The 20,241-nt window shown below is 44.8% G+C and overlaps 1 protein-coding gene across 7 annotated transcripts in view; it reads right to left on the bottom strand.

The window, feature by feature from the left end:
* Window positions 1-20,241, bottom strand: part of CDKL5 (cyclin dependent kinase like 5) — a 246,417-nt gene that overhangs the window by 29,724 nt on the left and 196,452 nt on the right. For all 7 annotated transcript variants that reach the window (XM_069945342.1, XM_069945346.1, XM_069945347.1 and 4 more), the window contains exons 8-11: window positions 10,482-10,541; window positions 8,882-8,972; window positions 4,866-5,055; window positions 756-836 (exon numbers count right to left, since the gene is read on the bottom strand). In XM_069945342.1, the coding sequence (XP_069801443.1) occupies window positions 756-836; window positions 4,866-5,055; window positions 8,882-8,972; window positions 10,482-10,541 (422 nt within the window). The remainder of the gene's footprint in view (window positions 1-755; window positions 837-4,865; window positions 5,056-8,881; window positions 8,973-10,481; window positions 10,542-20,241) is intronic.

Genomic DNA, 20,241 nt, shown 5'->3' with positions numbered 1-20,241 from the left:
AAGCACTGTCTGCATTGGCAGGGGATCTTGACAGGTGAGTGCTGTCTTTTTACTTTAAAAACACACAACCTTTCTATTTGATATCTGCCATTTATACTCTACAAAAATAGTATCAAATCTAAATGATAAAATAGGATATAACTGTAAGGCTAAAACAAGTCTAATAATTTATCTGTATACACTCATCTTTCTGTGTAATATGTATTTAGCTATCTTAGTTTGCTATCTATCTATCTAAGGGTCCATTTACACAGAAAGATTATCTGACAGATTGTCGGTCAAAGATCTGAAGCCAAAGCCAGGAATAGATTTGAAAAGAGGAGAAATCTCAGGCTTTCCTTTATGACCAGATCTCTGTTCATAGTCTGTTTCTGGCTTTGGCTTCAAATCTTTGGCAGATAACAGTCAGATAATCTTTCTGTGTAAGTGGGCTCTATGCTGAATCAATCAATCAATCAATCCATTTAAGCAAGACCTATCTAAGCAGTATATTTCTTTCTATCGTACCATGTATGTAGACAATATTTGTTGTATATGTATGTATCTAAGCAATATCTATGTATGCATCCATCTACTATACCATATCTATTTATTTATTCATGTATTTCTAGCACAATAATAGTGTATATATTTGGTTTCAATCAAAGGGATAAAAGGTGGATGTTACATTTCAGGCTAAAATGTATATTTCTTTAAAGTATAAGTAATTCTGTGGGTCTCCTGCGGTTTGTACATAGTAGAGTATATGTTCTTACCTTCATGAGGTCAAGTAAAACACTACTTATGATTCCCAAGTATCGTCTCTCTAAAGACTGAGGATGATTGACAGCTGGAAACTGAAGGAAACAAAAAGCATTAAAACTTGTTAAAAAAAATTATAAGTAATAGACTCTTTACAATTGAAGTAATCTGCAAAAGGTTTCAATTTTAAGCAACCAAATAAGGCTGGGTTTTTTGCAAAAAAAAAGGATGGAAAAAACGGATGTATGTATCTGTTTTGATCTCTTTTTCCATTGAATTCCATTATAAAAAATGAAAAGAAAAAAAAAAACGGATCAAGATGGATCCGTTTTTTTAACGTACACAAAAACGTAGTCAACCTCATTTTTGTGTCCGTAAATGAAATTCAATGGATAAACGGATCAAAACGGATGCACACGCATGCATGCATTTTTTCAATTCCTATTTGTAAAAAACGGATGGAAAAAAACGGATTGCAAAAACGTAGTGTGAACCAAGCCTAAGCTTTTTAGCTTTGAGCACCATCTTAGATAGTTACCTGCATATGAAATTGAACAACTGTATTCATTCATTGTGTTAAGTTTCTTGTATCAATTCTGACCTTCACCCTATATAACAGTCCAATGCTGTACTCACAAAGCATATTGCAAGTTTCACAGCCAACATCTACCACCAGTCATTGCTTGCTCAATACCCTTATGTAGTTTACACCAGGAAGCATTGTGGGGAATCAGTAAAGCTGTTAGGATGTGTTGTCTATTTTAAATGACAACCAAAAGAATTGTGAGTCTTTCTAAGGACTAGATATGAGCGAACCTTGAGTAAGCTTGGGTTCACGCTCTATATTTGACTACTGGTGGCTTAAGAAGTTGGATGCAGCCCTAGGCTATGTTCACACTACGTGTGTTTCGTAATAATCCCGGCCGTGGCCATTGTTACTACGGAACTTACGTAGTGCTGCCTTCTAAGGAATCCCGGCCAGAGTGTATACATATAGTATACACTCCGGCCGGGATCCCTAGCAGCGCAGAAAACCTGTCAGTGCACACAATGGAGCGTGCGGCTCAGACCGCACGCTCCATTGTGTGCAGTGGGGAATTCGGATGCGGGCGTGCACAGATGTGCCCGCATCTGAGTTCAGCGTCAGTTAAGATCATCCAGGAGGACCTTCTCTGACACTGGCTGGCTGGGTCAAGGAATGGCCGGTGTCTTACTACGTGGGAACATGGCCCTAGACAACATGGATACAGCCTATGGTTTAGCACTTATTCAGCCTATGGTTCAGTGCTTATTTCCGTAAGACTGTGCGGCCTACTTCTTAGTGGATTTACTTTTAGTATTCATATACATTTCTAGACCTATTCACAAAAAGAGCCCCACATTTCAATAGGACAGCTCTAGCAGGACAGTGCTAAATACTATACAGGCTATATGTATATATATTTAAAAAACAAAGGACTACCAGACAACGCCAGAAGAAATGAAACTCCGGGGCTTATGGTTATTCGTTTTGATCGTTATTTCATAAGATACCGAGCATTTTTATTTCCGAAGATCAAGGCTGAATAATGTTTAATGCTGTGTGAGTTAATGTTCTTTGATCATTAGATTTTGGGTTCGATTCAAAGGCTTCCAGATTCTGTAAAAATGTGTCTGCAACATACTTATACAGGTCACAAAGCACCAAAATGTACGAAAAAAATTGCCATTGGCAACATGCTAGCTGACAGCCATAATAACACCTGGAGGCTTCAATTCAATTATCTTAAAGACTAATTAACAAGGCAACTGCTCTCCTTGGTTTTATACATGATGCAGGACTTAGGGGTTCGCCTTAAAGGCAATGGGAGGTTGCATACATTTATTATACATTTATAGTACAGCTTAAAATATGTTTGAATTAGGTACAATGTTTCAGCCAAAAGGCAATGGGAAGGACTGAGAAATTTCAGAAAACAAAAAGAAAATATGCAAATGACTTGATCTAAAATATTTTTTTCATCTTAGCCTCCTCCCATTCTGTCAGCATTGGGCCTTATTGCCCCTTTCCATGTACAATTCCTATATATGGACGGTGCAGTGGAACAGATTATCGGAACTCCAGGCATCATGTTTCCTTATGATGCCGGAAGCGCCCAAAAAAGTTTAAAACTTTGTGGTACTGTACTGTAAAGATTTAAAGTGTCAAAATCATAACAAAAAACTTTTGACTTGTCAAAAATTTTGATCGTTGTTTATCTGAGTGTTTAGACCCTGAGCGATTGTAAGAACGAGCCGGGGGAAGACCATGCTTAGCACGGTCCTCTCCCGGCTCTGTGTCACTTGATGAGGGTGACTCATAATTAAAGTCTATCAGCTTAACTTTTTTCCCTGACATAGAGCGAGAAGCAGACTGCGTGGTAGCTCGGTACTCTCCCCAATCGTTCTCATGATTGGTCGGGGGCTGATCACTCAGACCCAGACCTATCAAAACTTTTGACATGTCAAGTTTTTTTATAATGACAGTGACACTTTAAATTGTTGGGGTACTGCACTGACAATGACACCTGAGGAAGAGACCGGTTCAGCCTCAAAACACTGTGCGTGTTTTATGAATTTTAATAAACATTTTAACATTTTTGAATGTCCTCGTCTTGAAGTTCTCTGCCTCCGTAACCTGTATTGTTCTTAGAGTGGAGGAATCTGTCTTTGCATAACCCGGCTTGGATCACACAGTAGAGGCTGCGGTCCATAAGATGACCTCTCAACCTATACTTTTAGAGAGTTGTGCCTCCAACCTTGCACAACATTATCAGGTGAGAGTTCTGCTAAGACGATGTGTGTGCATTTTCTTAATTAAAACTTTGTGAAAAAGTTAACCGTATGAAATTTAAAAAAAAAACATAAGGCTGGACTCTCTGTACTTTCTGTGCTCTTATTGTATAATAAATCAGAGAAACTGTTGAGACTGTTCCTTAGTTCTGTGTCATAGCATGTAATTTATGGCTCATCCTAAAATAATAGGTTTGCAAGGTAAGAAAATAGAAAAAATTGTGTATTGCCGGGGTCTACTAGCAAGGAAGCGATGGCTATAGAACCTTAATATCACCTTTCAGAATGCTAATGTCAGGTTTTTTGAAACACAGAAAAGCATATATTTTATTTAAAATAAAAAACCTGAGAGTATGATGTCAATTCTTTGTTATATATGAAGCCACATTCAACATTAAAGGAAACTGTTTAAAAAAGAGGTAAGAGAGCAGTAGAAGATACAGCAGTCACATCTGTACTATGCAAAATGGTTCAAAGAATAGACTAAGGTATTTGCTTGCTCTGAGCCTGATTTATAGGTTAGAACAGAGTGCGGGAGGAACCACAGTTCCTACATACTTGCCTCGGACAGCCCTAGGTGACTGCGGAAAACTAGCTGACAGTGCCAAACATTCAATAACTCGGTAAAATAAAACACAGCCAAGATAAATTTACAGATAAGGGTAGTCAGAGAGCTGGGGTCAAACCAAACGGGCAGCATAGTACACAACCCAAAGAGTTGTCAGGTAAAAATAGCCGAGGTCAGGGAAGACAGATAGAAAAGAGTAGTCAGGTAATGATAGCTGAGGTTAGGGAAGCCAGATAATGAAGCAGATAAAGGTATAGAACACACTGAGCATGCTAGAGAACTAGTCTAATAGTCAGCGAGGGTTAACAGACCAAGGGGAAGTTATATAGGAGGTCAGGAGTCTGATCCATAAAGTGACTGGACCAGCCCTTCTGATCTCCAACCAAAGGCAGCTGTCACCAAACTCAACACAGCCAGTCAACGCAATACAAAGAGGGAGATTCAAATCTTCCACCGAGTGACGCGGAGTGCTGGGTATTCATGACGTCACGGTTCCCTGTGAGTCCAGGGCAGACCTCCAGATGCCGTGGAAGACGTCGCAGGAGTGAGGTCAGGTATGTTGCTAACAAGAACCTGTTATCTAACATAAACCTGGACCCCAGGGTAGATTATTTTTGTCTACTGTATTAAAAAATATATCATAGAGTAAAACATTGCCTAAGAAACGACACACAAAAACAACAAAAATATACAATTATGATAGAGAATTTACAGATAACTAACCAGTGACATTTCTTTTACTTACTCGCATCCCATGGAAACGAGGGTTGCTGTAAAACAGCTTCATCTGCTCAGATGGGAGAGGTCCTAACACCTTCTGGATTGTGAAAAGTTGATCAATTTCACTTTCTCCGGGAAAAAGTGGCTGGCCATCACTCAGTTCTCCAAGGATACAACCCACAGACCACATGTCAACAGCCTTCCCATATGGAGCCCTAAATAAAGACAAGAAGATGAATTATTAAGATTAAAGGATTTGTCTGGATAAATATCTTTACATTTAAAAGTGTTCATGGTCGTGGGTAAATAAAACACTGCTACTCGCCCTCTGCCGATTCCCCCATCAGTGTCATTCCAGCGGTGCTGGTCCCTGCTGCTGAGCATTTCCTTTTGCATCTCAACAGACATATAATGCCGGTGCAGGTAATCGCGGGATGCGACAGTTCACAGCCGTGAGCATTTCGTGCATGTCAGGGAGCAAGCAGGCCTGGCTGCAGATACCACCACCATCAGTGCACCAGCTGGGATTTAGCACTATTACATGTGTCGGCAGCTAGCGGGTAAAGGCAGGGGAAGCTGCCTGGGTGATCGATGGGGCATCAGTGCAGCCCATACAAGATAGCAGTGGTCTGCTGCCGGGGATCCTGTTACACGGAGCGATGGCAGCATATCACTGCTATCATGATCGTTTATTTTTCCACGTGTTGAAAGACAATGATCAGCCAACATTGTGCATGTCAGGTGATCTTTGTCTTCTATTACACGAGAAGATTATTGGCCATAACGGCCAAATACAGCCGATAATAGCTTTGTGTAATAGGACCTTTACACTCTTCTGCTCCAATGGCGGAGCAGAACAATGAACTTAATTTGTGCAGAATTTTGCAGCAGGATTTCACTGCATGGTAACATTTTAAGCCATACCCATTTCTTAAAGAGCCTGACACCTTTGCAGCAAAGCCACAAATAGACCTGGCAGGATGAAGCTAAAATTATTATGTTAATTTTGTTTTCCTTGCGACCCATTGGCATCACAACATATGGGGTAAATTCGCCCCTGCGAGCCCCTAGGACGAAGGAATATTTAATGAAAAAATAACAATTAAATTTTAATCCCCTCCTCCATGAGGTCCACCTCCCCCTAGACCTCAGTCTAATTATAAAGAAACATAAAACACAGGGAGGGATTCTTGTGATGCCAATGGGTCTCAGGGAAAACAAATTAACATAATAATTTTAGCTTCCCTTACGTCCCATTGGCATCACAGCATATGGGGAATCAGCAAGCATTATCCCCAATGGGCGGTTTATTTATTACATCCGCATTAAGAACAGATTTTGCAAAGGTTTTTCTTGGCAAGAAAGAAGTATCCAGCCTGAAATATCTCACAAAGGTAGTCAAAGTAGACCAGGTAGCTGCCTAGCATATGTCCTTAAGTGGCACAGCGGCACGCTCTGCCCAAGTGGAGGTCACAGCTCTAGTAGAGTGAGCCCTGGTAAATTCTGGTGGATCCAATGGGAGGTGGAGCCTATTTATACCTCATGGAGGAGGGGATTAAAATTTAATTGTTATTTTTTCATTAAATATTCCTTCGTCCCAGGGGATGTTGTGATGCCAATGGGACGTAAGGGAAGTATATATTAAAGAGGACCTGTCACCCCCGGTGACGGGGTGACAGGCTCCCTACCCCCCGTTAGATACTCACATGATCCCGCCGAGTCCCGCTTCTGGAGATGGTCGGGTCACGGAGATATCGGCGCCCGAAGCCCGGCGCGCGCGCTCCTCAGATGAGTCCAACACTCATAGAGAATGACAGGCGAGTCCAGCGCTCCGTGATTCTCTATGACCGTGGACTCATCTCTAAGCGCGCGCGCCAGGCTGCAGCGGCTGAGATCTCCGTGACCCAACCGGATCCAGAAGCGGGACCCGGCGGGATTAGGTGAGTATAGGGGGCTCTAACGGGGGGTTGGGAGCCTGTCACCCCGGCACGGGGGGTGACAGGTTCCCTTTAAAGGTGGTACATAGTGTTTTGGTGCAAACTATATGCAGGTGCAGAAACATTTTATTTAAATATTTAAACATTTTAAGTGCAAATGTTTATTCTCTCTTTCGGTATCTGACACATTAACACCATTTTTCTATTTCTTTATCTCTCTTCCTTCTTTTCTTTGTTGCCTGCATTCAAGAAAATTATAGAACTGTAATGTGACCTACTTAACGCTGATCTGTTGGGCAAAGTCCTCAACCTAAAAAAGTTACTTACTGCAAGTGCTGTAACACGGCTTGTAAAGCTTCAGACGTGTATAGCAGAACAGAGTGGAAATATTGTGACAGAGTTCTGTGACTTCTGCCTCATTTTCCTAGGTGCTTATAAGGTGCGATTATACAGTATGTAACAAACATTGAAGAAAAACTGGGTTAATTAAATTACCCTATTCCTGCTTGAAGCAAATGCTTGCTCTAGTTTCCTAAGAACTGTGGAAACATTGTTCTATCCCCATAAGGACAGTATACAGGTGACTGCTCATCGCGCATCTCTACCATTCCTGATCTGTGCTACTAAAGAGTCAATAAAAATAATGGGGTGAAACGTACTTGTGCTAAAAAAGCAGCCAAACAGGAAACAGCGATTTACAGTGAACGAGGACATACAGTAGATACATGTATTGCTACTTGCCCGTTCACAACAGGGGACTTTCTTTGAATACCATTTAGTCCAATATTTTACTTAGGGCTCTTCAGTGGCTAGAAGTACTAGAAGTAGAGCTCACAGGATGTTTTTGACCCTTAGGGCCCGTTCACACTTCAGAATGGGGGAGATTCCACAAGGAACCCCCACCCGCAAATCCTGCCTGCTATATGTTTTAATGAAAGGTCTGGGGCGCCTCCGCTTTCCGAGCCTCTCCGCTTAAAGAATTGACATGTCAATTCTTTGAGCAAAAAGGCACGGAGAGCAGAGGTGCACAAGGCCTACCATTAAAAGATATAGCAGGCAGGATTCGGCATGGAATCCACAGACAGCGGTTCCGAGAGTAATCTCCATGCCGATTCCGTAGTGTGAACGGGCCCTTACTAGGACAATCATTATAGATTTTACACAGCAAAAGACAATGACAAATGGCCCTTTACATCATTGTTACTTCTTTATAGGATTAACATAGAATCACCTTGAAAACAAACCTAGTTCATCCCTCTAGAAATGATGTAATCCGGAGATAGAGAAAATGTTAATTAATTTGCTAGTCCTTGGAATAATTCCCAGACTGAAATGAACAATGCTGGCAGAAATGCTGGCTCTATTGAACTTGCCAATTATTTTAGTGAATTTTAATATTCTCTTTTATATAATGATTCCCAGACCGCAGAAAAGGGAGCAGACCTGTGAAAACCTGGTAAAAGGTTGTGTTTTATAGTCTGTATATAGAGCAAAGGGAAACGTAACGCTAACCATGAATGTAAATAGGGATTATTTGTCATTCATTCACAAGCCCTCATTTGCATCACTGGTCCGCCACTTCTCAAATCTACCAGATGTGGTTTTAATTAAAGAGTCAGGTTAACAAGTATCCAGGGCTAGCCTGGCCCATCAGAGCGCCGGATGATTCCCCCGGTGGGCAGGGGCTCTGTCATAATAATGTGCACCTAATGAAATAGGGTTCCAGAGGTCAAGCAAAAGAAAACCCCTTTGGAGCTGACTTTGGAACCACAATTTGCCACTCGGGTCTATTTCTTAAAGAGTTCATCCATAACAACATATTAAACCTTATTGATATGTTCCATGTGTATAGTGATAACAACAAGAGATTTTAATATCATTAAAACTTGACGTGTTAATATTTTGTATTGATGGGAAGTATCTGGATAATTTCCTCTGTGGACCTGGATCTGTGCAATCTGTTCAACGCTACTAGTATTTATCACTATGTTTATGCTGAGGCCACAGACAGAGGTGAATGTGTGCAACATGTGTACTATTCTTGACAGGTTCTCTGTAAGCAAGTCAAAGTTTGATCTAAAAAAAAAGTAAGCATAATCCTCACCCCAGAAGCAGCTCAGGAGAGCGGTACCATCGAGTGGCCACGTATTCTGTGTAATTGGCATTGCTGCCTTCAGATAAATTCCGTGCAAAACCTGAAAACATAGAACATAGAGTCCTGCTTTTTAAAAACACAAGTATACTCACTGCAGTATATGAGCATGTATTTAAATGAGTTATGCACATGAATGAGTTAAGCAGTTTAAATATAAGTGGCATCAGCCACCAGTGGTGACAGGTCATGGCGGCCAGCCATTGACCTATCATCTCTCGCCTTGGTTGGGGATTACTGCGATTGGCCTGTCTTTACAGGTGGACCAATTGCAGGGAGAATGACAGGAGGGACTAGTTTCTGACAGCTCTCCTGGTCCTGATCTAGTCCACTGTGTGTGGGAGGAGTTCAAAGCCAGGAGAGAACAGCAGTGCAAGCACAGTACTGTAAGGTATAAGACAGACATTAACCTCTTGCTACCTTGATCGTCGCCCCGGTCCCATTGCTGTATCTAATGGTCACTCCTGACCCTTTGTTGCTGTACCTAATAGTCACTCTGTCTCCTATTGCTGTACTAGCTAATAAAGTACTGCTCTAGCTAATAAAGTCTCCTGTCCCTAGTCCCATCAATGCCCGAAAAGGACAACAAGGACAGTTTGTGAACCTAGCCCCAAATGTTCTTTGTTGCTGTTCCTTATCATCTTCATTAGCCCTTATCACTGTTCCTTTAGTCAGTCGTTCATCCCCATATCCTTGCTCCTGTTGGTGTATCTGATTATCGCCATGGTTAGTATCTGTGTTCTCTGCTTCTGTTACTGTACATGAAATTTGTAAAATTTGCTTCTAAACTTCTAAGCCCTATAATATCCTAAAAAGGAAAAGGACCTTTACCAAATAATGCCAATATAGAGATAGAGAAGACATATTGTAAATGTAAATTGTTATAATTATTTTTTTTATGGCAATTTAGAGTTTTCACTAAGAAAAGGTTAAAGAGGTATTCCAGGAAAAACAACTTTTCCCCTATACACAGGATAGGGGAAAAGTAGGAGATCGCAGGGGGTCCTGTCCTCTGTATCCACGCCAATCTCTGTATCGTGCCCCGGCTTCAGTGTAATGAATAGAGCCGCCGCTACGGCATGTGACCCACGGCTCGTTTCATTCCTATGAAGTGCCGGAAAGAGCAGAGTATGCCGGAAGAGCGCTGTACTTGTCTCTTTCCCTCGCTCCATAGGAATTTATTCATTACACAGAAGCTGGGGTCCGATATGGAGATCGGCAGGGGGTACAGAGGTCTGGTGGATAGGGGACAAGTTGTTTTTTTCCTGGACAACCTCTTTAAAGTATCGACCAAAATTTCCTATTATTATGAAGTACATTTTATCATGAGAAATAAATCACAGAATTACTTGGATATGTTTCACAAAGTTATTAACACATAAAACGAGACCGGTCAAATTGGAAAAATACGGCTTGGTCCCTAACGCCAAAAGTGGCTGCAAAGTTAAAATAAATGTCAAGATTACCATGTTTCCCTAATAATTTATTTTAATTGGTTATGACAATATTTTCCTTGTAAAGAAATTTACAAAATGGTTCCGACGTAACTTACCAAAGTCGCAGAGCTTTAAGACATCATTGTAGCTAATTAGGAGGTTCTCTGGTTTGATGTCTACAAGACAGAAACAAGTGATCAGAAGCCACGTAATAACATGAAATCCAGTTATGTATGCACAGATAAATATTACAAATCATATTAGTAATAAGATATCAGGCATATAAATAGGCTGCTTTGACATCCAGCTCTTCATCTGAAACATTACATATGCTCATTAAAAAAAAAGCAAAACAGAATATCAAAATCAACAAGTAGACACCAATTCACACTGAAAGGAAACAAACATGGCACCATATGGCACACTCATGCATACAAAAATCTTGGCATAAGCCATTGTCTGCTGTATAATGACGGTATTCTCCCCTAGGAGCATTATATCTCTGTAACATGGCGCCATAAGGAGACAAGCGGCACCTGGGTTGCCAGGATGATTCTGCACCCTGCCATACTAGCGCTATGCCTATGTGCAAGAGAAAAACTCCAATAATATAATACATGTCCAATGAAAATCAGTCCTCTTATTGTATACATGCTATCTGCCTGAATTCTGCCCCCAAAACTGTCGTATGAGATGGCAAAACTGGCCAAAGAGATCTGAGATATAGAAATCTGTTTGCAGCAATGAGAATTCTAATCGGAATCTTTCACAAAACCAAGTCTGGACAGTGATAATAAATAGCTATGATGGCCGCCCAGCTCTTCTCATTATACGTTGTCATGTGCAATGGGACTGGGCATGGCAGATTTCATTACTTGTCGCTGCATAAACAGGAATTTTGATCCCTGAATAAAAAGGTTGAGTTATTAGGAATGTCAATTAATTTGTATGATGAAGTGTTGTTTCATGTTTGTTTGTCTGGAGGCTACCTCACTAAGAGAGGAACCGTGCTGCAACAACCTCTGTTGGACATAAGACAAGAAATCACAAGCTAATCTGGTTTAAACAAACAAGGACTGTATTATATGTACAACCCTTGTAATGTAAGCGTGCGTACTGTACATGCAGGTAGCAGCACTTCGTCAGGTCTCTTGGCTATGACTATGTTATAGTACACAACGTCTGTATCAGCCCCCCAGTAGAGTTAGGGCCCTATTACACGGCACGATTATCGTGTGAAAAATTGTTAGATTGTTTGTATTTAAAAGATAATCGTCCTGTGTAATTGCAGGTAACGATCGAAAAATCGTTCGTATGTCATTGATTGTTGATTTAGATCTGAACCTAAAATTATCGTTAATCGTTCGCTGTAATTCCACATTCGTTCGCTCAAGTTTCGCATTTTTTCACTAATCGTTCAGTGTAATTGCACATTGCCCATTGTTTTGCTAGGATCAGATGGAGTAAACGATCATAGTAACGATCGCAATAACGGTCGTAGTAACTATCGTAACTAATGATTATTGTTCTGTGTAATATGGTGAACGATTTCAGGTTAACGATAAACAATCTCGTTTGCGATCGTTTAGCGTTAGTCGTTAATCGTTAAAAATCATTCCATGTAATAGGACCCTTAAGGCCCTATTCCACGGAACGATTATCGGCCATATTCGGCCGATATCAGCCGCTACGGCCGATAATCGTCCCGTGGAATAGAGTGTAACGATCAGCCGACATTGTTCATGTCGGCTAATCGTTGCAGTCGCTTGTTTTTCAACATGTTGAAAAACAAGCGACTGATATAGCAGCGATCTGCTGCCGGCGCTCCGTTGAATAGGAGCATCGGCAGCAGACGCTGCTGTATCCTATGGGCTGCCCAGACGATCAGCGATCAACTGGGCAGCCCCCCCCGCAGCTCCCCGCCGCCCCTCCCGCTCGCTGCAGCCGCGTTGAATAGCAGTGGCAGCGAGCGGGGAACGAGGAGCTAACGAGCGCTGAGAGTGCTCGTTTGCTCCTCTAGACGGCCCGTGGAATAGGGGCATTACTGTTCAGGAGAACTGCTAAGGATCTACATGCTGTGCTTGTCGGTGACACCAGCCAATAACTGAGTTAAGGCCCTATTACACGGAGCGATTATTGTTTAAAAATTTGCTATAATGATCCATTGTTGCCCATGTAATAACACCCAAAGATCAAATGACGAATGAAAAATCGGTAATTGTTGTCTTTCAACATGTTGAAAAATTATCGTTGGCAGTTCGTCGATCGTTCATCTAGTAAGTCGTTTGCAGATAAAACATACTGTGCAGGTTGTCCTGAGGAACGATTAACGACTGCAAAAATGATTGTTTATACCAGCAATCAGTAAATGTAATAAAATCAGAATCGTTTGCAACTAAATAGCTAGTAATCTTTACATGAGAAGAAGTCATGATTAGACATGATTAGAAGTGATTTTTAACGATTAACCATAAACAGTTGCAAACTATATTGTTTCTCGTTAGCCTGAAATCCTTCACCATATTACCAGGGGCGCCGCAATCATGAGGCGACCTGAGTCGTCTGCCTCAGGCGGCGCCACCAGCTGTCTTCATGGGGGCGGCATTCCAGGGCCGCTTTAACCAGAGGGCACATGGTGCACGTGCACCGGGCCCGCTGGTTAAAGGGGCCCCCCCGAGCAGGCCGGCCGTTGCTATGTGCGACCAATGCGGTCGCACAGGGCTCCGGCCACCAGCCTGTCAGGGGGGAGCGCCATGGATGGGTAATCTACTTACCCCTCCATGGCGCCCCCTGCAGGGCCCCCCCGTCCGCTGCTGCTGCGGCGCTTCAGCGCTGCAGCAGCAGCGACACTGACAGAGAGAGCGCCATTGGCTCCCTCCCTGTCAGTCACTCTTGTGGCCGCACTTCCTGCGGTCACAAGAGGCCGCACTCTCCCTCTAGCGGCCGACGTCACTGGAGCGTCGGCGCGAGGGTAAGGGGAGTGCAGCCTCTTGTGACCGGAGGAAGTGCGGCCACAGGAGGGAAGAGAAGAGGAACGTGTGGACCCAGGTGAGTAACAGTGTTTGTTTTTTTCAATGTTATATGGGAGGAGGAGCTATATACTATTGGGGAGCACAGGGGGCTATATACTATGGGGGAGCATAGGGGACTATATACTACTGGGGAGCACAGGGGTCTATATACTATGGGGAGCACAGGGAAGCTATATACTATGGGGGAGCACAGGGGAGCTATATACTACTGGGGAGCACAGGGGAGCTATATACTACTGGGGAGCACAGGGGGCTATATACTATGGGGGAGCTATATACTATCAGGGAGCACAGGGGGGCTATATACTATGGGGGAGCACAGGGGAGCTATATACTATTGGGGAGCACAGGGTGCTATATACTATGGGGGAGCACAGGGGGCTATATACTATGGGGGAGGACAGGGGAGCTATATACTATGGGGGAGCACAGGGGGCTATATACTATGGGGAGCACAGGGAAGCTATATACTATGGGGAGCACAGGGAAGCTATATACTATGGGGGAGCACAGGGGAGCTATATACTATGGGGAGCACAGGGGGCTATATACTACTGGGGAGCACAGGGGGCTATATACTATGGGGGAGCACAGGGGGCTATATACTATGGGGGAGCACAGGGGAGCTATATACTACGGGGGAGCACAGGGGACTATATACTACTGGGGAGCACAGGGGTCTATATACTATGGGGAGCACAGGGAAGCTATATACTATGGGGGAGCACAGGGGAGCTATATACTACTGGGGAGCACAGGGGAGCTATATACTACTGGGGAGCACAGGGGGCTATATACTACTGGGGAGCACAGGGGTCTATATACTATGGGGAGCACAGGGAAGCTATATACTATGGGGGAGCACAGGGGGCTATATACTATGGGGGAGCACAGGGGGCTATATACTATGGGGGAGCACAGGGGAGCTATATACTACTGGGGAGCACAGGGGAGCTATATACTATGGGGGAGGACAGGGGGCTATATACTATGGGGGAGCACAGGGGAGCTATATACTATGGGGGAGCACAGGGGGCTATATACTATGGGGGAGGACAGGGGGCTATATACTATTGGGGAGCACAGGGGAGCTATATACTATGGGGGAGCACAGGGGACTATATACTACTGGGGAGCACAGGGGTCTATATACTACTGGGGAGCACAGGGGTCTATATACTATTGGGGAGCACAGGGGGTCTATATACTATGGGGAGCACAGGGGAGCTATATACTATGGGGGAGCACAGGGGAGCTATATACTACTTGGGAGCACAGGGGACTATATACTACTGGGGAGCACAGGGGTCTATATACTATGGGGAGCACAGGGAAGCTATATACTATGGGGGAGCACAGGGGAGCTATATATTACTGGGGAGCACAGGGGAGCTATATACTACTGGGGAGCACAGGGGGCTATATACTACTGGGGAGCACAGGGGAGCTATATACTATGGGGGAGCACAGGGGGCTATATACTATGGGGGAGCACAGGGGGCTATATACTATGGGGGAGCACAGGGGGCTATATACTATGGGGGAGCACAGGGGAGCTATATACTATTGTGGGAGAGCACAGGGGGGGCTATATACTACTGGGGAGAGTGCACAGGGGGGCTATATACTAATGGGGGAGCGCACAGGAGGGCTGTATATAACTGGAGGAGCACATGAGGGGCTATATACTACAGGGACACCTTAAAACTATGGAGGCACAGAGGGGTGTAACTATGTAGGGGTACAGAGGGGTATTACTATGTAGGGGTACAAGGGACCTAACTACTGTATGTGTTGGAGCCTAAAATATTTGTCTGGCAGATTCTGGAGAGAAGATTCACAGCCAGGGGAAGACTTCAAGGTGGCCCAGGCTGGATGGAGAGAAAAAGAAAAGGTGACAGACTCTGATTGGAGAAGACGCCTCCGGTGAGTCACTGGATGTAACTTCACTCTGTTATAGGCTTGTACTGATAGGGGTCATGGTGTGGCGGTATTATGTAATGGTATCATTGGTGATAACTTTCTGTTTTGTTTAGTGCAGTTTTTATGTAATATATAATCACTGTATGGTGGAAATAGTGTTATAAGGTAACTACTGTATGTATTGGGGCTCTTGATACAGTGTGGGGGCAAATTCAGTACATTATACAATGTGCCGAAAGGGAAGGGGGGGCCACTCTTGAGGGCTGTGCACTGGGCCCACCAATGTATTAAAACGGCCCTGCGGCATTCAGTGGCAGACTATAATATGAGCGGTTCGGGCGGCCGCCCACATTATAATCCGCCACTGATTGTACCATGTACCGGAGTCCCCCTGCGCCCGGACAGCATCTGTAATGAGATGCTGTGAGCGGGGGAGACTGTATTCATAAGCGCCGCGCTGTAATGAATCAGCCGCGCGGTGCTGTTACTACAGCGCGGCGCTTATGAACACAGTCTCCCCCGCTCACAGCATCTCATTACAGATGCTGTCCGGGCGCGGGGGGACTCCGGTAAATGCATTCCACGTCCGTGATCCGTCAGGATCACGGAACGTGGGAATGCAGCCTTAGTCCCCCGGCTGATGTGCGGCTGCCGGAGGTGTCCCATCCTGTCCCCGGCAGCGCGCGCATCAGAGAGATCCCCATGCGCCGGAAGTCACAGCCACAGGCACACGGGGAGCTCTCTGATGCGCGCGCTGCCGGGGACAGGACGGGACACCCCGGGCAGCCGCACATCAGCCGGGACCAGACCAGAGAGGCTCGACGGGGGAACGGAGGGCAGGTGAGTTGTGTGCTGTTTTTTGTTTTTGTTTTATCTGCTGTGCAGGGGGGGGGGGGAGAGGGGGACCATATATAAGGTAGGGGGGGGAAGAGGGGGACCATCTATAAGGTAGGGGGGGAAGAGGGGGACCATCTATAAGGGAGGGGGAAAAGAGGGGGACCATCTATAAGGTAGGGGGGGAAGAGGGGGACGATCTATAAGGGGGGACCATCTATAAGGGAGGGGGAGAGGGAAGAGGGGGACCATCTATAGGGGGGGGAAGGGGACCATCTATAAGGGAGGGGGGAAAGAGGGGGACTATCTATAAGGGGGGGGGGACGATCTATAAGGGAGGGGGAGAGGGAAGAGGGGGACTATCTATAGGGGGGGGAAGGGGACCATCTATAAGGGAGGGGGAGAGGGAAGAGGGGGACTATCTATAGGGGGGGGGAAGGGGACCATCTATAAGGGAGGGGGGAAAGAGGGGGACCATCTATAAGGGGGGGACCATCTATAAGGGGGGGGAAAGAGGGGGGCCATCTATAAGGGAGGGGCGGGAGGGGGACTGTCTATAAGGGGGGGGGGGGAGAGGGGGACCATCTATAGGGGGGGGAAGGGGACCATCTATAAGGGAGGGGGGAAAGAGGGGGACCATCTATAAGGGGGGGCCATCTATAAGGGAGGGGGGAAAGAGGGGGACCATCTATAAGGGGGGGACCATCTATAAGGGAGGGGGACTGTCTATAAGGGGGGGGGAAGAGGGGGACCATCTATAAGGGGGGGACCATCTATAAGGGAGGGGGACTGTCTATAAGGGGGGGGAAGAGGGGGACCATCTATAAGGGGGGGGGAAGAGGGGGACCATCTATAAGGGGGCATCTATAAGGGAGGGGGGAGAGGGGGACCATGTATAAGGGGGGGAGGGGGACCATCTTTAAGGGAGAGGGGACCATCTATAAGGGAGGGGGAGAGGGGGACCATCTATAAGGGAGAGGGGACCATCTATAAGGGGGGGGAAGAGGGGGACCATCTATAAGGGGGGGGGGGAGAGGGGGACCATCTATAAGGGGGGGAGAGAGGGAAGAGGGGGACCATCTATAAGGGGGGGGGAGAGGGGGACCATCTATAAGGGGGGGGGGGAGAGAGGGAAGAGGGGGACCATCTATAAGGGGGGGGGGGAAGAGGGGGACCATCTATAAGGGAGGGGAAAGAGGGGGACCATCTATAAGGGGGAAAGAGGGGAGAGGGGGACCATCTATAAGGGGGAAAGAGGGGGGAGGGGGACCATCTATAAGGGAGGGGAAAGAGGGGGACCATCTATAAGGGAGGGGGGAGAGGGGGACCATCTATAAGGGAGGGGGGAGAGGGGGACCATCTATAAGGGAGGGGGGAGAGGGGGACTATCTATAAGGGGGGGGAGAGGGGGACCATCTATAAGGGGGGGGGACCATCTATAAGGGGGGGAAGAAGGGGACCATCTATAAGGGGGGAGGAGGGAGACCATCTCCTAAAAGATCAGCACCCTCCTCTCCTGACATTCTCTGTGCTGCTGTGACCTGTCCTAAAAGATCAGCACCCTCCTCTCCTGACATCCTCTGTGCTGCTGGGACTTCTCCTATAGGATTAGCACCCTCCTCTCCTGACATCCTCTGTGCTGCTGGGACCTCTCCTATAGGATTAGCACCCTCATCTCCTGACATCCTCTGTGCTGCTGGGACCTCTCCTATAGGATTAGCCCCCTCCTCTCCTGACATCCTCTGTGCTGCTGGGACCTCTCCTATAGGATTAGCCCCCTCCTCTCCTGACATCCTCTGTGCTGCTGGGACCTCTCCTATAGGATCAGCCCCCTCCTCTCCTGACATCCTCTGTGCTGCTGGGACCTCTCCTATAGGATCAGCCCCCTCCTCTCCTGACATCCTCTGTGCTGCTGGGACCTCTCCTATAGGATCAGCCCCCTCCTCTCCTGACATCCTCTGTGCAGAAAGGGACCAAACATTATGTTTATTGGGGACAGCAGTGGGGGGGGGGGCAGTAGTGGATTATAATGTGGGCGGATTGACGGGGGGGGGGGGGGGGGCGTCATTCTATAGTTCGCCTCGGGCAGCAGAGAGGCTAGAATCACCCCTGCATATTACCCAGAACTATAGTCATTAGTTACGATTGTTACTGCATTTACTTAGTTCATCTGATCCCAGCAAATGAAGAAACGATGTGGAATTACGCTGAACAATTATTGAACGAATGCGGGATTACAGGGAACAAATGTGGAATTACAGCAAAAAATTTATAATGATTTTGGTGTCAGCCCCAAACGAACATTTGATCGTTGTCTGCATTTAAACTAAACAATTATCGTTTATATTTTAACGATATCACGATAATTTGCAGGATAATAGGCCCGTGTACTACAGTCCTTATGGATAAATACTAATGGCATATTTCATAAAACGGATCTAAAATCGGTGACACCTTGACTGTCATGAGGTATTTCTTGTATTTCCATTGACTTACAGCTGTTTTCTTAAATCTGAATACCATTTAACTCATTCGGTGAAATTTTACAGGTGTAGAACAAAGGGCAAGATGTTTTTTGTCTGTTACGGCTTATTTTTTATTTTTTATTTTTTTTCTATTTTGTTTGCAAAAAATGTCCGGTTTGCAAAATGCATAACAGCATTTGTTATAGCAGAAAGTGGACAAAAACCATCTATAGGCAATGTTCCCACTAGGGAAAGGTGGCCGCCTATGGATAATGATGGCTGCAAGTAATAATGATGATCATTATTTGCGGCTTTCATTATTAATAGACCACCGCCTTTTCCTGATAAAATCCAGTAGTGGGAACATAGCCATAGGGCGCTGACAGACTTACTGTTTTTCCAATAGAATGCTGGTAAAGCCATGTTCACACATCCGTAAAGCTGTCCGCAATTGTGGACCCAACAGCACTTTGTGCATCTGTAGTGATTCGCAATTTACAGACCACTGCATTATAGACAGTGAACCATTCCACAATTGTGTGTCCACACTAAGACACATTTCCTTTTTTTTTACTGGTACGAATCACAGCCTATTCACAGATCAGCAAAAATTGCATATGTGTAAATAGGCTCATAGAAACCTATGTACCCTAAAATTTTCGGTAAAGGCACATTCACAATTGTGAACAAATTTTGCGGACGTGTGAATGAGGCCTAACATTGCCTAAATTGGTGTTTTTTTTGGCTCAAAACTGTTTTCTGCTCTTTGTTAGTTTTTCAAAATTGCTTTTTTTTTGTCATTTTTCCTCCTACAGATTTCGATAGGGGGAAAAACACCATATTTATATGCCTATTGCCATTTTTTCTGGCATTATTTATTCAATTATTCATTAAAAATCGCAAGATAAAAGACAGAAAAAAATTGAAAAAAATACCTAGACTAATTTACACTAAAATGGAAAACTGCCAAAACTGCTAAAAAGCAGGAAAAACTAGAGTTTTTTCAGCCCCCACCATAAAACACTATGCAAGATTTGTGCCTGATGGAAGCCTATAAATGTAACGGTCATTTAAATGTAGTTTTTAGAAAATCTGTAATAGATTTTTATTAAGCAAAAGCGTTTCCTTCTGTACTCAAACAGCTGTTTTCCTATCTCCCCCATCACTTCAAAATAAGTAGGATTTCAGTGTCCATTATGGAGAGGGGAGGGGTTGAGGGGGATAAGAGAGGAAGCAGAGGAGAAAGGCAGGGCTGTACAAAACAACATCCTGCAATCTTCTTTCACCAAGCTCCCAGATAACCACTGACCTTTCTGACCTTTAAATCCAGCCTTTTAGGTGCCCAGTCTGCAAACTGTACAGCTGCTTGTCTCCTCTCCTTGCTAACTCATCCCCCTTGGCCCTTCAACCCTTCATAGATTATAATGGACAGAGCAAACCCGTCTTTACTTTGGTTCTCTGTAATGATGACCTCTTTAACTAGTAATGCACAAAAGAGAAGTGTGTGTGGGGGGTGGGGGGGGGGGTAGGCTTTTTTGCCTAACAAAACCTATTACAGAGTTTCCTAAAATGGCTTGAACTATTGATTTCTGAAAAAGAAAAATTAAATGACAGTTATATTT

This window comes from Dendropsophus ebraccatus, chromosome 11 (genome assembly GCF_027789765.1).
Source record: "Dendropsophus ebraccatus isolate aDenEbr1 chromosome 11, aDenEbr1.pat, whole genome shotgun sequence".
Lineage (NCBI taxonomy): Eukaryota > Metazoa > Chordata > Amphibia > Anura > Hylidae > Dendropsophus > Dendropsophus ebraccatus.
This window is presented reverse-complemented; position numbering and strand designations above follow the sequence as displayed.